Source organism: Passer montanus, unplaced genomic scaffold (genome assembly GCF_014805655.1).
Source record: "Passer montanus isolate IOZ18808 unplaced genomic scaffold, ASM1480565v1 scaffold5, whole genome shotgun sequence".
Lineage (NCBI taxonomy): Eukaryota > Metazoa > Chordata > Aves > Passeriformes > Passeridae > Passer > Passer montanus.
The window spans coordinates 9943903-9960878 of NW_024369929.1; the positions used below are offsets into that span (position 1 = coordinate 9943903).

General features: G+C 41.4%; 1 protein-coding gene across 3 annotated transcripts in view; it reads right to left on the reverse strand.

The window, feature by feature from the left end:
• The window catches only part of ARNT2 (aryl hydrocarbon receptor nuclear translocator 2), a 96993-nt gene extending 86241 nt beyond the window's left edge, over positions 1-10752 (reverse strand). For 2 of the 3 annotated variants that reach the window (XM_039723331.1, XM_039723330.1), the window contains exon 1: positions 10604-10752. In XM_039723331.1, coding sequence (XP_039579265.1) covers positions 10604-10634 — 31 coding nt within the window. In that variant the 5' untranslated portion in view covers positions 10635-10752. The remainder of the gene's footprint in view (positions 1-10603) is intronic. The other variant, XM_039723335.1, reaches the window with a different exon arrangement.
• Positions 10753-16976: the final 6224 nt, after the last annotated feature.

The following is a 16976-nucleotide window of genomic DNA, read 5'->3' on the forward strand; positions in this document are numbered from 1 at the left end:
ACTATCTATCGTGTATATTCTGCCAAGACACTTAAAAAGCACATTATCCAAATATCATACCTACTCTGTAAAGAAAATACAAATTAATGGTTATTCATGTATTATAATAACTGCTGTTTCCCGAGAGAAAGAAGCTGTATCTTTTCCTTTTTCTCTCTCTGTTTCTTCCCAAAGGGAGGAAAATTTTTCGTTAATCCAACATAAACGTGATTGAAATAAAAGTCTATTAATAAAACATTATCAATTAGTACATCACAACGAAACATATTCTCAGCTTGTCCCAGCATAGGCATCTTACAAATATGTCATTTTTACAACTGATATGTATGAAAATGTACATTTGCAGTCTTACAAACAGGACTTGCAAACCAGTGGTAAGATAAATGAAAACAAAAGTCAGATGACTTAATTGTGGCATGTGAATGTTATTTGTCAGTGATTCAGTAGCAAGCCTGTAATATAGTTGAACCCTGTCCAGGGCTGTACCATGAGCCTGCCTTCTTGCCCTGGTCGATTCTCAGACACGAGGCAGCCAGTGATACATGAGAAACCTGCAGCCAGGGTGCGGCAGCCAGGAATTCTCCTGCACAGTGGCAATTCATGGGTCTCTGAAATTCTTATTCCTAATTATCACTTTCATTTCAAATTTAGCAATGATGAAAGAGTATTTTGTCCGTAGGACCATCCTGAAAAACCCAGAGAGGGGCGTGGGTGGAGACACGATGAGCCCCGGAGCCGAGCTTGGATCCACCACCATCAACCTGCACTGTAACACTCAGAGATGAGCCAAGGCTCCTCAAACCCTGAACCATCTAGCACACGCGTGCCCTTCCTAGAGCAAAGTGAGGATTGGCATGCTGCCCGTGTCTCACTCAGCTCTGCCAAGGGCAGAAAGGCTTTTGCACATCACTAGATGAGGCAGAACCAATTCCTTAATGTCATATCAACCTTTTCATCAAAGTCGTCAGATACTACTTTAGAGAAGGAATAAAGAGGCATGTGCCAGCTATGAGACTAATGAATAGCTTTCCTCCAGCAAAACATAATTCAGCATGAACTCCACGTTACTGTTCTTTCCACCCACTCACACATCTCCAGCTGATAGTACTCAACCCAAATGCCAACAAGTAAAACCACACACCTTTCAATTCAGCTACTGTACACCAGCACTAAGATTTCATTCCACAGTGCCATCCTACAGCTGCCTAACCTCTAATACGTAAATAAAATATTATTTACATGCCTCCCTTTTTTAAAACATGCATGGAACCTGGAGGGAGAAACACAGGTGACAAAAGGGAACACTTAGCAGGGCAAAGATATTGAAACTGGCAGCTTCTCCTAAAACATTAAAGACTCTTGTAAGCCTCAGACCCATTTACAGTTCAGAACCAAAGAGTTCTGAAGCAGGAGAAGAACACCACTAAAACAAAATATGATTAATTCTTGAGTCAGGAAACACTTAGGGAATGTATAATGTTAGCTTGTCTGAAAAGGGAAAGAGTATCAAGATATATTTAAGCAAAAGACTAATACATCTCAGAAAGGCACATGTTCATTGAGTGTACCAGAAACAGCTCAGAGAGTACAGAAAGTCCAGGAACACTCAGGTTTTACTTAGAAGAAAAACAACGCAACATCTGTGATCATTTGAGAACCAAATCTCAAGTATGAATAAAACTCTACAAGGAGCCCAAAAACTCATATAAACCCAAGTACTTCACAGTGGCCATCAACAACAAAGAAGAAAGAAAATGCCCTATTGCTGTCTTATTCTGTAGGTACCCATAATGGAAATTTTATACTTAATTTTAAAGTGCTTCTAACAGGCTATTTTTGGTAGGGCTTCCATGTAGTCTGATCTAGAACTTGTTTTTTTGTTAGTGAGAATCCAGTTCCAGAGAAAGAGTTTCACTTGGACCAACCCTAACTCACAGATGGCAGAGAATCCACAGAGACACTACACATTTTTAAGAACTTGTTTCAGAAAACTGGGAAATTTAGATCTTGGCATTTGGGGAAAATTGTTATGTTCACTTAAGACATTCTTAATTCCAGCAGTCCACTGTCCCCTTTGCTGAAGATGCAGCTAGAAAGTATTATTTTTTTCCAGTTCTCATAAGAGAGTTTGAAAATACTCCTACACTTTTCTTAGTGATGGTTCATTTACTTTAATGTCAACAATGAAAATGCATATTTCAAACCTTCACTAGTAAGCAAAAATGCACAGCAATTGCTATTCCCCACAAACCTTACTGCACACCAAATAAATTTAATTTTTCTTTTTTCCCTTGAACTAGAAATATTTTAGATGAAAACATAAAAAACTTAGAAGAGGAACTTTTATCTCTGAAACACTGAAATCCTGACATAGCATCAATAATTTGCCATTGTATTCTTACACTGAAAATCTCATTACAATAAAAGAAAGTTTTAATTATACAGACTTGATTTCTACTGATCAAATCACTACTCAGTAGATAAAGTGCAAAACATTTTCAGGGTGAGATATCTATGTGCAGAGGGCCAGGATATCTCTTAAAGATGCTTAAAAAAAAATTAAATCCAAGGAAAATGCTGGTGTCCCATATACTGTGACATGAATATGACTCACAGGAGTAGTCAACAGAGCAACCACAGGTCCACCTCCATGGACTGATGCTTAGAGACTGGGAACACAAGAATTTATCACTTCAAACTAAGCTTTTGTAGCTATTACTACTTTAACTGTTTAAAGCTGGGCTCAAAATTGAGCTAGGAACTTTGCTAGCAACTTCACTGGACACAACACAACGGAAATCCAGCTCAGCCATGGCCTGGCTGTGCTAACAGCAATACAATTTTTTGTGCATGAAAGGATGGAACACGATGCAGAGGGCAGTGACACACAGTAGCTAGTGCCTTTTAAAAGCTAATTTATGGCTATAACCCCGCTTCCCACAGCTACTGTTACAATCAGCACCTCATTTCAGGGGCTGACTTCTGCCATGTGTGTTGGGCTGATTAACCATTTTCCATGTGGCAGAAGCTCAGCAAATTAAAATACCAGTCTCATACTCATAGGCTGGTCACAGCAAACTTGCCATGTAACTTTAGCAGCCCGGCCCTCTTCAGGACACTTCTGGATGACTTGCAGACATACCAGACACAGCCTGCTTTTACTTATTGCAATGGGATGTGGAGACTGGGGATGCACTCTGCAAAGAACAGTCCAGAAAACAGGAGGCAATCTCTGCTCCCAAAAGAATTTAACAGTAAATTGAAAAAAATCTGAGATTACTGCTGTGATTTATTCACAAGTTATTTTAACTCTTTTGCATTCAAAATAATTAGTTCTATCCCAAGTTCTAAAAGCACTTCCAATTAAGTTCAAATTTTCCATCCAGATATTACAAGCAATACAGTTTTAAAATATATACATTTCAAGGGCATTTAACAGCACCCAGATGCCCACCTAGCTTCACTAATAGAAACAGCCAGCAGTAAACAAGTTCCTAAAATTAACTACTTGCATGGAATTGTGCTCTGGGTTAGTACTGGGAAAGTATTAGAGATAATTTTTCAAAATCAGGCCTGCAGGTTGTTCCTCAGACACGCAGGTTCCTTTGCTTTTACCTCTGAGGAATACAAATATGCAGTGTTTTTGTTCTTTGCAGCTCAGTGATTTACTGGCATGCCTCTTCCCATAAAATATTTGCATATATCTGAGAGTCAAACTGTTCTGATACATTCTGTGTTTGCCAGGAAGTGAACGCTTCACTTCAGTGTAACTGAACATTTAAAGAACGACAGGCACCAGGACAAATGGCAGCATAATTAACATACCAATGAAGAGCCAGTTGTTAATTACTATCCATTTTAGGCATTTTGTATGAGCAACTTACCTGAAAAGCCTTTCCATCTGCATGCTGGCAAAGCCCGTAATTAAACAATTCAACACCCCTTTTGCTTGATTAGAGAAAAAATTACAATTATTTTATATTATTCTACTTGTCACATGCAGTTGACATTTAGATGAGAAAAACCTGCAGCAGCCCAGATCTAAGCATCTGAAATTAATACTATGAGCTGTCCTTGAACAAAACAACAACACCCATCCAGGGCAGATGCAAGCTAATAGAGGCTCCTAATTTGACACAGCTGATTACACCTCCCAGTACCTGCTGGGCTGCAGGGAGGCAGCACAGAAAAAGTACCACTTTTCTCTAAGGGGGACTTCAGATGCTCTCCACAGAACAAATCTGAATTCATAAGCTGTTGAAAGAGTTGGGAGTAGCACCAGCACAATGCCAGGATTCATTTACATTTCAACAACACTGAGAAGTCAATACAAAGCTCAGCACAGAGAAAATAAAGTAGTTACAGGAGTTGTGAGAAAGGTAGAGACACCTAAGCGTGAAAAGCAGGATTGAAACCACAGGACAGAAATACCAAAGATAAGCAAAATGAAAACAAATGCTCACAAAAAAGAAAAAGGAAAGTTTAGAAACATTCATCAATATGTTGAGTATCCACAAGAAAGGATTTCTCTTTCTCCCTGTGCAGATGGCTTTGCTCAAGGAAGAGCCAGCGTGCTTTGGGTACAAAAAAAAAGGAAATTACATCTATCTTTTAAACAGCTTCTAGTTCATTACGCATCGCATGACTACGGCCACTAATCCATGCCAACAATAAAACTGAGATCCATTTGAAATTTTGACTATCCAAAATAAACTCTGAATCAGCTCTTGCTAAGAAATTGTCATTCTCCATTTCATCCTGCATTTTTAAACTGTGTAATTTCTGCACATTAAAGGCCAGATCTTGCCAAAATCCTGTAACATTTTGTGACAAAGTAGTTCTTCCCAGAACAGACAGAAAGTGCATGGTCCATGGGGGTTTATTCCATCTATTAATTTTCATGTGGATTTTTATTTGAAACAATGAACAATGACGAAGGATTATTTTTCTTAAGTTTTTCCTTTCCATTTATCTTACTTGGGTTATAATCAGAAGGCAAATAAAATGTACAAACGCAGCCTCATAAAATTTTTCTTTTCCTCCTTGACAGAATGATTGATACAGATGGGGTGACAGGAAATGCTTTAGAGCCGAACAAAGAAAACACTGTTAGCAAGAAGTAAACTGTACCAATGGTTCCCTAGAGCAAGCACCCACCCACCATCTCTGGAATGTCACATTTTTGCCTGTGTTGTCCAGCAAATGCAATGTTTTGCATGAAGCAAGTTTCAGAATGGTGAAGGAGCACCTCTGACTTTGCTGATTTCTTTCCCACATAACCTTCACCGAGCACAGCCCTCCAGCCAGAGGGGCAGCTGGGGCTGGTATCTGCACACATCTCTGCTCTCCCCGGAGCTGGCCAGACAGAACAGCTCATCCTGAGCTGATTCATCCCTCTCTAAACACTGCTGGCCAGCCAAAGACACTTTGCTATTGATAGACTGGAAAATCTGCCAGGGATCTACACCAAGAGCCGTGATCTAAATTCCCATCTCTTAAACTCAAGACCCCTCTTTCTCTTTCCCACTGCAAATTTTAATAACACCGTAATTTCTGCAGGTAGCACTGAATTAACACATTTTCCATTCCTGCTTGTCAGTTCTGAAGCAGTAAGCCCCCCAAAATTACTCTGAGCGACACACATATCTGATCTTCACAACCATTTAAGCATAATCTCTGAATACATCTTCATAATGACAGCCCCATTTCTGTCCTCTTAATAACAATAATCACTACATCAACAGGGTTATTTTGCCTTGACTATTTTGAAAAGGCTATTTTTTTTTCTTTTCTACCTAATCTCTATTGCAATTTTCCTTACTGCTAAGAAGTATCAGCAACACCATATGGTATTACAGAAATCAGCAATATCTCTTTTGTTTTGCATTTTTATTAGAGGAATGGGAAAACATTATTCTATTGAAAAAAATATTTGGAACCAACCACAAGCTACATATGCAAATTTTAAATAACTATTTTGTGATAGAAGAGATGAAATCTTTTGTATACCCTATACCTATATATTAGAAATATAAAAATAATGACGTTTCTTCAATGCCAGTTACTGTTCAGTACACAGTCCTGAAGGACAAAACATTATCACAGAACAATTCAAGAGGCATTGGCATCTCATACCACATTTTGACTGAATTAAGGACCAATTCTGCAGTACCAGAGCTATGAAAACACAAGAAGAAAACGATCTGCAATGTAAACCTCCCATTAGCTAATGAGTGTTCTAATTTTGAGACCCTTTTTTTAACTTTATCCTAGAATGATGACTACTTTTTTGCATACCAGAAATATCAGAGCTCATTATAACCTCCATCACTACAACACTCCATTTACTCCCCAGGATGCTGTTAAATTGATTCTTTAGTTTACTGGATAGCTTGTGTTGTAATGAAGGGCAGAGCAGCAGCAATAAAACACAACTTTTGGGCTTTGAGTTGAGTGATTTTGAAATCTAAAACACTTTTTTTAATCATCAATTTCAAAGCTGTTGGAAATCTAAAGAAAAGAATGGCCAGATTGTCAGCAAGTCAGTTCCTTTTGGGAAAATGAACTGGGCAGCATCAAAAAAATTCTTCCACAGCACTTAACACCTTAGGAACTTCAGCTCCAATGTAGGACTGAGTAGGACTCAGAATATCTAGTTCAAATAGAAGAATGATTTCTGTCCAATTAACTCCCAGGTCAAACAAACACATAAACCCCAAAACCACCTCCCAGAACCCAATGCACTCACCTAACCAAGAGCCCAGATGCAGGGCTTACAAGTCTTCATGAATATGACAGAAAATTTCCTGTTAACTCACTACAAACTGAAAGTAAAGAGAGCTTATTTAATAATCTTTCTTTAAGTTAAAATGCCAATTTTTTCATAGTTTGGATTAGCCATGGGCTGAAAGTACCCCTCATGAGCTGCTGTGGTTGCAGCAATGTCCTAAGCCCCAGCAATTCCTCTCTCTCACATCACAACATCTCTCTCTACATATTTCTAGTAGATGCCCTTTGGAGGATATATTCTCTATACCAGGAGCTTTAGGGATTACACAAACAACTCAGTTACTTTTTTTTTTCAATTAAATATAAAAATACAGCCCTAAGGATTTATAAAATTGTAAAACATCACCAAAAATGCATCCCTCCAAAGTAACTCTAGATAAACTGCAAAATCTCATGATTTCTCTTGACTTGACTTTTGAGTTTGTGGCATTTTGGCAATCTGTGTGTACAACCTTCCATTCCGGAGTACCTCAGTGGGAGAACTGAAATGATGCCTTCAGTTCATTTCTCACCAGCTGACCACAGCATGAAGTTGCTGCTCACCCATCAGACTGAGCCAGACTGGAACTCATCACCCAAAACCAGCTGATCTCTTAGGATAAAAAACTCCTAAACTCATGAAGAGTTTTATGTTTTCATCCTACTCTGGCTAATACAAGAATCACCCCTTCATGTGTTGCACTCAAGTTAAGTAAAATCCAAACACAAAGTAGCAGCAGTTACGGACAAAGTTTGCATTCCAAAAATAACACCTTTCAAACAGACATGGCACCAAGTTACTTTGCTGCAAGCAGTAATATACAAAATGCTTGTAACACCTCCACAATTTTTTTGTTCTTAAATCGCATTTAATATGCCAATCTTATTTCAGGAGGAAATAAATTAACTGTGATGCTTTGTGCCAATGCAGATGAGCTTCCCACACACCTGTATTGTTTCACACTTCAGTTTGTCACCCAGAGTACGAGGAACCAACCCAGCACTCCCAGCCAGACCCGTTCCAAGGCTGAGCCTGCAGCAAGAGGAAGCAGCTTCTCCCACACAGCCCCTCAGCTGTGTCAGGGTGATGCCCAGCTGCATCCATACACCCTCACCAAAAAGAACCATCAGTGTACATCTAACACAGCCCACAAAGCCACAGAGGTGGCCTTACTGCCACCACAAATTTGGTCCCTGACACTGCAGTTCCTGTGAGCCTCAGGAGGGAAAGGATCCAAACTGCTCCCACTTCTATGAACTTCACAAACTGAAGCTCTCCATTAAAAAAAAATCAGCGGGGAAAAGGATAAAGGATAAATCTGCATCTAACACAAGAGAGAAGATGCTGTCACAGAGCACTGCATGGGTCTGCAGCACGAGATCCCACACTGAAAGACCCTCACATGGTTAGAGAACACCCAGCTCTTCTCTCTCCACTAATCCCCATTCCACTATCTAGAATATGACTAAAACCACATGTATTTGTATTGTGGTAGCTGCAAGTTAATGTCCTGCCTAAATTACCAACTGTTATTAGAACCCCAGACAATTGCTTAATAAAAATTTAATCATATTGTAATTTCTAATCATCATTAAAGATGCTTAACAAGTTAATCCTCTATTGTGGTCCCCTAACATTGCAGATCAGAAAGTCAACTGGCACAAGGTGGCACAGCTTCACCAATACTAATAGGGCTACTTTCATCTTACTCCAGCTGAGGATCTGTCCCCAAGAGAAAATAACAGGATTAAAATCATTTCGCTACAGATTTTGCCTGTTTCGCTGCATTGCTTTGCAGTTACTTACTAAAAGAAAAAAAGAACAGCGACAAATTATGATTTTAAAAAGCCACAGTACAAGTGCAGGTATTTCACACAGCTCTACCTTCTGCTGTCCGTGGTAGAGCAAAGGCAGCACTATGCTACAGACCAAGGGTCTCCTCTCCTCACAGCTCCCCACTTCCACTTCGCCCCGGTGTCTGACAACAACACTTCTCATGCTCAGAAAACGTGGGAGGCTCCCTAACAGGCAGCAAGTCTGCCTTTCAGCTCAGATCTGCTGCAGCCACCCAGACAGGAGCAGAACGATGCTCTGTAACCCCAGCCCTGCAGAAGGGATCTTGGTTCCCTTCAGGAAACCAACACCTTTCCTTATCCTCCCCAAGGACCAGCAACCTGTGCTTCAGAGAGTGTGAGGACCACACTGCAGGTCAACTTTCACAGAGATGCCCACAGGCAACACACCTACCCGGCCCTTCTTTCCTCTTTTTTATGCTTCCTCAGTAATCCCATTACAATCCCTCAATTCACCAAGTGCTCACAGGAGAACAATTGTGAAGCCCAACTCAGTTTGGAGCATGCTGTACCTCCTGAAACCAAACCTTTTCAGGGTTCAGCCTCAGGCAGGTGTACAGAAAGTGGGAAAGGCTGGTGCCAAAGGGGCACGGTGAAGCCCTACTCAGTTTGGAGCATGCTGTACCTCCTGCAACCACATATTTCTGTGGGTTCAGCCTCAGGCAGGTGTACAGAAAGTGGAAAAGGCTGGTGCCAAAGGGGCACTGAGCTCTGCTGTAACTCAGCAGTTTCAGCACTGGCCCCTAAGCGGACAGGGCTGTTCCTTCAGCGTGTAGCTTGGAGAGCACACAGGAGAATGGCAAATCAAAGACAAGTCAAAAAATGCTGTTTGTATCCTCCTCTGCCTGCAAAATTAATTCTACTGAGTGCACCCAGTGAAACTTTCTGTTATGATGCACAACACGGTACCATGAAAGCTAAACAGCATTAATTTCATAACCTTCCCTTAAATATTGATTTTAATTTAATATGTAGAACTCTGATATTAAAACCTACTCTGACTGACAAATATCAGTTTCTGCTTAGTGTACTGGCGCTTACTGAACCAAATTCATTGTTTATATCACAATATTTACTTTCAGCATGTCAACTACACTACCAACTACAGCAGGATTTGATCTAATGAACAAGCTTTAAACATTAGTTGGCATTTACTCAAGCAAGCCTTTAATTGTCAGAACTCAACCTGACTCTACAAAAAATGACACCATGCAAGCACATATTAAAAACAAGTAAAAATGAAATTGACCTTTAATAGCAATACTCTTCCTGAGTACTGAGTACAATATCTGTCATCCCAATTATTTTTAGTGTCAGATACTTGTTGATCCACACCAAATTGACCCAAGTAAATCTCCAAAATACCACTCTGGCCTTTCACCCAAACTCACTTTATTCCATCAGGCACTGAACAAAACAGATGTTACATCTCACAGACACGCAACAAAACGTCGGGGAATTCCCTCACGAAAAAACGGAATGGGAAAATGTTTGTAAGTTTCTTTTGTCAATAGCTCTGGTACTAACAGCAAATATTTACTGCATCCTTTGGAAAGAAAACAAACACAGGGCACATGCCGAGGTTTCTCCTGGTCAGTTTCCTGACCCCCGGTCAGTTTCAACACCGTTTTTTCGGCTTCTCGAGCCGACAATAAAGCTGACAAACGCAGGGCAGGGGAAGCCAGTGTTGCTACCGATCCCCAGGGCAGGCACGGCTCCGCACGGCGCTGCCCTGCCCGCCAATGCTTATGCACCACTGTTCGTGTCTGCACGGCTGCAGCCGGGGCCAGAGGGGCGGCGTGCCCCGAGGAACCCCCACGGGCTGCCGGCTCCGCTGGCCCGGCTCTGCCCGGCTCTGCCCGGCCCGGGGCCCCGGGAGCGGCGGCACCGCTGTGGGGAGCGCGCCGGGCCGGGCGGGGGCAGCCGGGGCGGGGGCGTGTTGTGCGGCGGGGCCACTTGGGGCGAGACGGCAGCTACTCACCGGGAGGGTTTACCGCCGCCGGCGTTGCCATCTTGTCTCTGAGAAGAATTAAGACAAATGCAAGAGGGGCGGAGGGATGCTCAGAGCAGCCCGGGGGAAGCGCGGGAGGGGCAGGCAGCCGGCGCCAGGGCGGGCGGGCGCTCCGTGCGGGGCGGCCCAAGATGTCCGATGGCCCCGCGCCGCCTCTGCTCATGCGCCGCGCTCAGTGAGCATGTGCCGGGCGGCCGCACATGTGCGCTGGGCCCGCGGTCGCCGCTGCCCGGCCGGGACCCCCGGCAAGAACCGGCGGGAGCCGCCCCCGACACGGCCCCGGACCGGCCGCCCCCCTCGGGGCTCGAACCCGCGGCCCCGGGGCGCGAACTTCCCTGAGCCGGGGCAGCCAGCGCAGCCCGCGGGCGGGGCCGGGGTGCGGCCCGAGGGCCCAACACCGGCGGGGAGTGGGCGCTGACCTCCGGCACCGAGCGGGAGGGCTGGGGGGGCTCTGTGCCACCCCTAAACTGAGCGAGGAGTTTGGGGTGCTGTCCCTGACCTCTGGCTCTGAATGGGGAGGTCAGGGTGCTCTGGGACACCCTTAAATTGAGGGAGGTTGAGGTGCTGTCCGTGGCCTCTGGCTCTGAACACGGAGGTTGAGGTGCTCTGTGTCACCCTTAAATTGCAAGAGGAGGTTGGGGTGCTGTCCATGCCCTCCTGAACTTAAGGGGAAGATCGAGGTGCAGGTCACCACCCAGAACTGAGCGGATGCTCCCACCATCCATGTTGTCCCCAAATAATCACATCCCTTTTCCCCTGAGGTGACAAGGTCCTCTGGAAGGTGGAAGGGCGACAGAGCCCCATGAGTTCACTCACACTCATCAAGTGTACAGAAGTATCCAGGAATTCAGACATTCTGTTCCCCTCCAGGTGGAGTGTATGAGTGGTACCATATTCCTCTAAAAGCCTTGCTTTGGCTCCCACTGGACTCGCTTTCATGCTAAGTAGTGCAACTGAACAACTGATCGTTTGTAACTCAGCTCGCATTTCAAGGCTTTGCATTGCAAACACAAGGACAAAAAATACACTTTCAATGAAATTGGAGATTCTGCTCGTAATCTCATAACTCGGGTCTTCAAGGGGAAAAACCCCCCACTATCCCAGAATTAAACTGCAAGATTTCTGAAAAGCCACTGGTGTAATAACTGCAGCAGTCACGTGTAATGTGTGTGAAATACTGGGGAAAAAATAATGAATTTTGATGGCTTTGTCATCCCCCTGGAATGCTGCAAAAGCCTGTTAATCTTTAAATGCCTGCGATGGCTGTGCTCAGTTGCCCTGAACAGCCCTGCAGAAGTTGATGGGAGCAGTCAAGATGAAAAGTTGCAAATCAATCCCTTGCTTTGCCAAATGAGTAACTTGAACCAGTTTATCCATTAAGATGTAAATTGGCAGAAAGGCAGGGAAAGCATGGAGGCTGTGTTGACTCATTTCCTGTAGAGGAATGGCACTAAATGCTCCTGGTTATCTAGAAAGTTTGCCTTATCTTTGATTTATTGTGCTTTTCCCTATCAGATGTGGAGCCGTTTTTCCAAGCTTCTTGCTGCTTTAGTGCCTGCTGATGCTGTGGAGTTTTGGATGCTCAGCAGGCAATCTTAATTCTTATCTCCAGGCATTTACCCTGCTAATACTAGACTGTTAATATCAGCAATTTTGTAAATGCAACTTACTTCTGTTCAGATAAAACATTGTGATTTGAGGAAATCTTGGTCATAGTTTTTCTGGACCCTTACCTTTTATAAGGAAGGCAAAATTTGGAGTGACTTACCCTGCTGCACAGTCACAGCTCAATTCCTTCAGGTTTCTGCCAAGTCTGGTGTTCAGATTGCACAGGTAATGCTGGTCATGAAAGCTTTTCCATGAACCTCCATTATGGCAGGTTACATATGGGCATAAAGGTTAAAAGGTCAAGTTCCTAATACACTAATGATAGTAAAAAACCTTATAAAGCCAGAATTTATAGCATTAGGCACTTCTGAAGTGTCCTCTGAAGACCTTTACAAGTGTTCAGAGGTTAAACCTTATCTCTCTCCTACCAGAAACACACTAATATTTCTTATTTCGTTCCTATTTTAGAGATAAGGAAGCCACCCTAAAAAAGTGGAGAGATCTGACAGTGCAGTGTCGCAGCTTTCAACAGACAGATGGAATAAGTCCTGCAAAGACTGAATATAAACCAAGGAAACCACTCAACTGCCTGTGCTGTCCTTTTGCGTGATATCCTGTGAGATGTTAGATTAGCCCAGAAAAAACACATTACAGCGTATTTGATATTGTGCTCTGCCTAAATAAGACCTTGGGGCTTAGAATGGAACAGGTTCTGTCAAATCTTCAGTGATTCAGACACAATTATGCAAAATAAAGCTGCTTTTCTTTTTTTGTTTGGTGTGAGCTTTGTTGACACGCTCTGTTCAGTTTCACACACAATTCTTTGTTCACTTAAATAGATTGAGAAATGAATTGATTTTCTCTCCTCCCCATCTTCTCTGTCTTAATAGCCAGTATTAGCAGAGTCTTTCAGAATCCCTGAAACAATCCATAAATGAATGGAATTATTCTTGTTTATCTGTAATACACTACTTCCTTGCTATCTCGTCCTGAGCCTTTCCAGATCTGTGGGGAGATCCATAACACTGGCAACTGCTGCTCATAAAATTGTGTTCTACTTAAGGTGGAAGTGCATGCTCTGTGTTTTACTTGCACTGTAATTTAAGGAGCATGTACACAGCAAAGCAAGAAATCAATTTAGTTACAGAATGAATTCATGTTTTGCTAAGTGCATGCTGAGCTATGTACCTTGAAAGCCTAAATCCCATGGAATGGGGCTCCTCCCAACAAAAACAGGGACAGGGCTGGACTCTACCCTGGCACTTGCAGAGAGATTGAGCAGGGCTGTATCAATATCAAGCACAAAATATGATGGATGTGCAAGATAGCAATATGCAAACTTTTCACTGCTCCTGCGCCACAACAGGGGGTGCGTCACCATTTTAATAAAATTACAAACAAGTGTTGACATCATGTGTAGCAACAGGAAAATAAACGAATTAAGAAAAGTGATTTTTATCTCAATCTTGTTGTTACATACCAGAAAATGTCTGTTAGGTGTCTTTAGAGTGATTGTTTCCAATTTAAAGGGCTATTACCACTGATAGCAGTGCTCAGCATTCATGTGCATTCTGTTTCTTGGCTGGAGAGGCAGAAATAGATCAGCTGAGCACTGCAGCACACAGAAACTGCTCCCCATTAACACCTTTCCTTGGAAAGCTCAGCACCACTCTGCCAGTTGGGAAAAACTGGACTTCTTACCTTTCTATGTGTTCATCTCATTCATGTGTTCTTATTTCTTTTAAATAGAGGAAAAGTAGGGGTTTTTATTATGATTTCCTTTGAAAATCTGAAGTCTTTCCGAGATGGATGTGAATGACTAAAAGTCAGATACAAAAATCACAAACAAAAAAGGAAATAAATTGAAGCAAAAGAGATTTTATATTCAGTGTCAGAAATTAATAAAAAAGATCTTTGGTGTTTTTTACCAATTTATGAAAAGTCCACTTTAATAACAACACTGCAAAATAAGTTCTCAAACTGTGAACTTATAGAATAACCCAGCAGAATTTTCTTTTCAGGGGACATGAAGAAGTTAAGTGAAATTTCAGACACTTTAATCCAGTATAATCAAAACCAGTGACATTTTAATGAAGTCTCATACTTTAATAAGACCTCCCAGCTACATTCTTTGATCTTTGTTTCCACTGTAATTGAGTTAATATATTGCACCCAATTCATCCAAAGGTCTTTGATAGCTTGGAAGAGTATGATATATGTATATTAAAGCAACCCCATCCACCCAAGTACTCGAAACTAGAACATTATGTGCCCTTTTTAATTTGTTTCGTCACGTATGGGTGGCCACACTTGCCTAAATAAGCTATAGAGACAATGATGAAATTTAAAACATGAACTATCATAGGAAGGTCTTAAAAGCATTTGTTAAGGAAATTACAACCTTGTTCTTTAAACTATCCCATATAATTTAAGAGAAAATGGTATTCTTCCTATAAAATGCAATAAAATACCTCAATAGGAATGTGTAAGTTATATTAATCTCTATTCAGTCCTGCAGGTATAGAAATGTAATTTCTGTGATGTTCTCTACAGCTATTGCTGTTAAATTCCGCAGTGGTTTTCCTTTAGGGAAAATGACATTGAGTATTACAGAAACCTTTCTAAAAGTGAAATGTGTGTGGCAGATGTCTCTTACCTAAGAAATTCAACTGAGATCAGACAAGTGTTTCTATGCTAGTGGAAGTATGGACTGGGAGCCAAACACCTGACAGACATCTTTTATCTCTTCATTTCATCTCTATCATTTCGAGCTTCTTCAAAGTTTGTTTAAATTTAACCATGTATGGACAACCAAAATTTAAACAACAAAACTTGAAAATAAAGCCTCAGAGAGCAATACCTGGTGCAAGCACATTAACACATAACCTGTTTTCTTTGCAGTGTTTACTAAGCAGATTTTATTTTATTTCCTGACATTAACCTCACTCTCTGGCAGAAGCACTGCCAACAGTAGGCATCATTAAGCTGAGAGAGGCAGTTGGTGGTTACCTCAGGCAGAACTGACCAAGAAGCATCTGGGAATACACTTTTCACACTGCTTACCTAATTATATCCCTGAAACCATTCTGTGAAGCAAATGGGTGAAAAACCAAAATGGTATAGAGAATACTGGTCTACTTACCTAAGCCCAAGACACGAGCAAAAAGATAGATCCCAGGAACAGCACTGAATCAGCACCTGAGATCAGAACTATGCAAGTCAAGACCTTTTTCCCCGAATGCCATATATCTCATGTTGACCTAAAAGCTTTTTCTTCTGAAGGGATGTGTTGCTGGTAAACTTTAATCAGGATATAATGATTTAAAGCATGGAGACCTGTTGGGTTGGAGACACAGAAATAGAGTTCCACATCAGTAGAAAGTCTTGAACATCTTTATCTCTTTTGACCTTCAGAAATAAGAAACTAAATTCTGCAGAAACAAAAACATGCACTTCACTAGTAGTTCAAATAAGGTAAAGGCTTTTTCTCCAACAGTTTTGTGTGACATCACCTTACTAGTGCTGTAATACCAGCTGGACTAAAAGATCAGTCAGTTTAGTAAAAATGAGGGATAAATCCAGAGCTGGGCTTTTGCAGGGAAAAGGGCCTTTTTCTCTCACTGCTCAGTGTGGGACCAAACTGCCTTTTTCCCAGATTCCTGCTGCCCCATCCGCTCTATGGCAAATTCTTCAAATGTAGTAAAGTCTAAAGGTTCAAGTAATGCAACATCCATACTACAAGTCTCGAAAAAAGTTTTCACATTTTTTCATTTCTTGGTTTCTGATTTCTAGTTTTTTAATATTTCTAGACTTGACCTATTTGTAACCAACAAAAGATTGATATGTTCTGACATACAATAAAACCACTGGTGGGACCAGAACACGTTTACATTGATGGCAAGGCTGTTTGAAAAACATACTTTAAGAACATGGTACATTAGAAAAATACTGCTGCTAACTTATGGGACAACTTTGCCTTGTTTGAGATGAGAATTTATGAAGAGTGTTTCAGTAAGTTGTATAAACAACATTCTATCATCTTTACAGGGTTTTCTTTATGTCATCAGAGAGATTTAATGAGTATCATAAGCTGCAAAGAGACTACAATGGCAGAAAATCTCTAGCAGTTAATTGCAGCAAAACCATCTGAGTCCCAGGAGACACAGAAAGCAACCTCTGTCCTAAGGAAAATGAGAAATACTGAGGAATGTGGAGCATGCTGTGCTATTTCAGTTGAGCTCAGGACAGCTAGAAAAAACAAATATGTGAAGGAAGTGACTGTCTGATATTTTCCCTCTGTTCTAATGCTAATTCTATTCTAATTCTTCTCTGTTTTCTTTAGCCCCTTTTTCTCCAGCTACACAAGATAATGATTTCCAAGAACCATAAAAGAGAGCAGAAACACATGCATTTAATTGTCTTATAAATTGAATTACGATTTATGACAGTTTTTACATTTCACAAGTAAGATATTATGCAAATTTTCAGCAGACCCTTTTATTTAAAGAGCTTGAACAAAATATTTTTGGTAGCTTGCTACTTGATTTTATTTCTGAAACAGACAAAATGAACATGTGTACCTGTGTCTCAAAGACCAGGCACCACACGCTTAATTATGTTCAAAAATCTAATCCCTGAATTATGGAATGCAGCATAATTAATTTCTGCATTAGCTGAAGTGTTCTTTAAAAGTGATGGAGCATCCCTTACCATATGCTTTATGGTTCTTGCAATT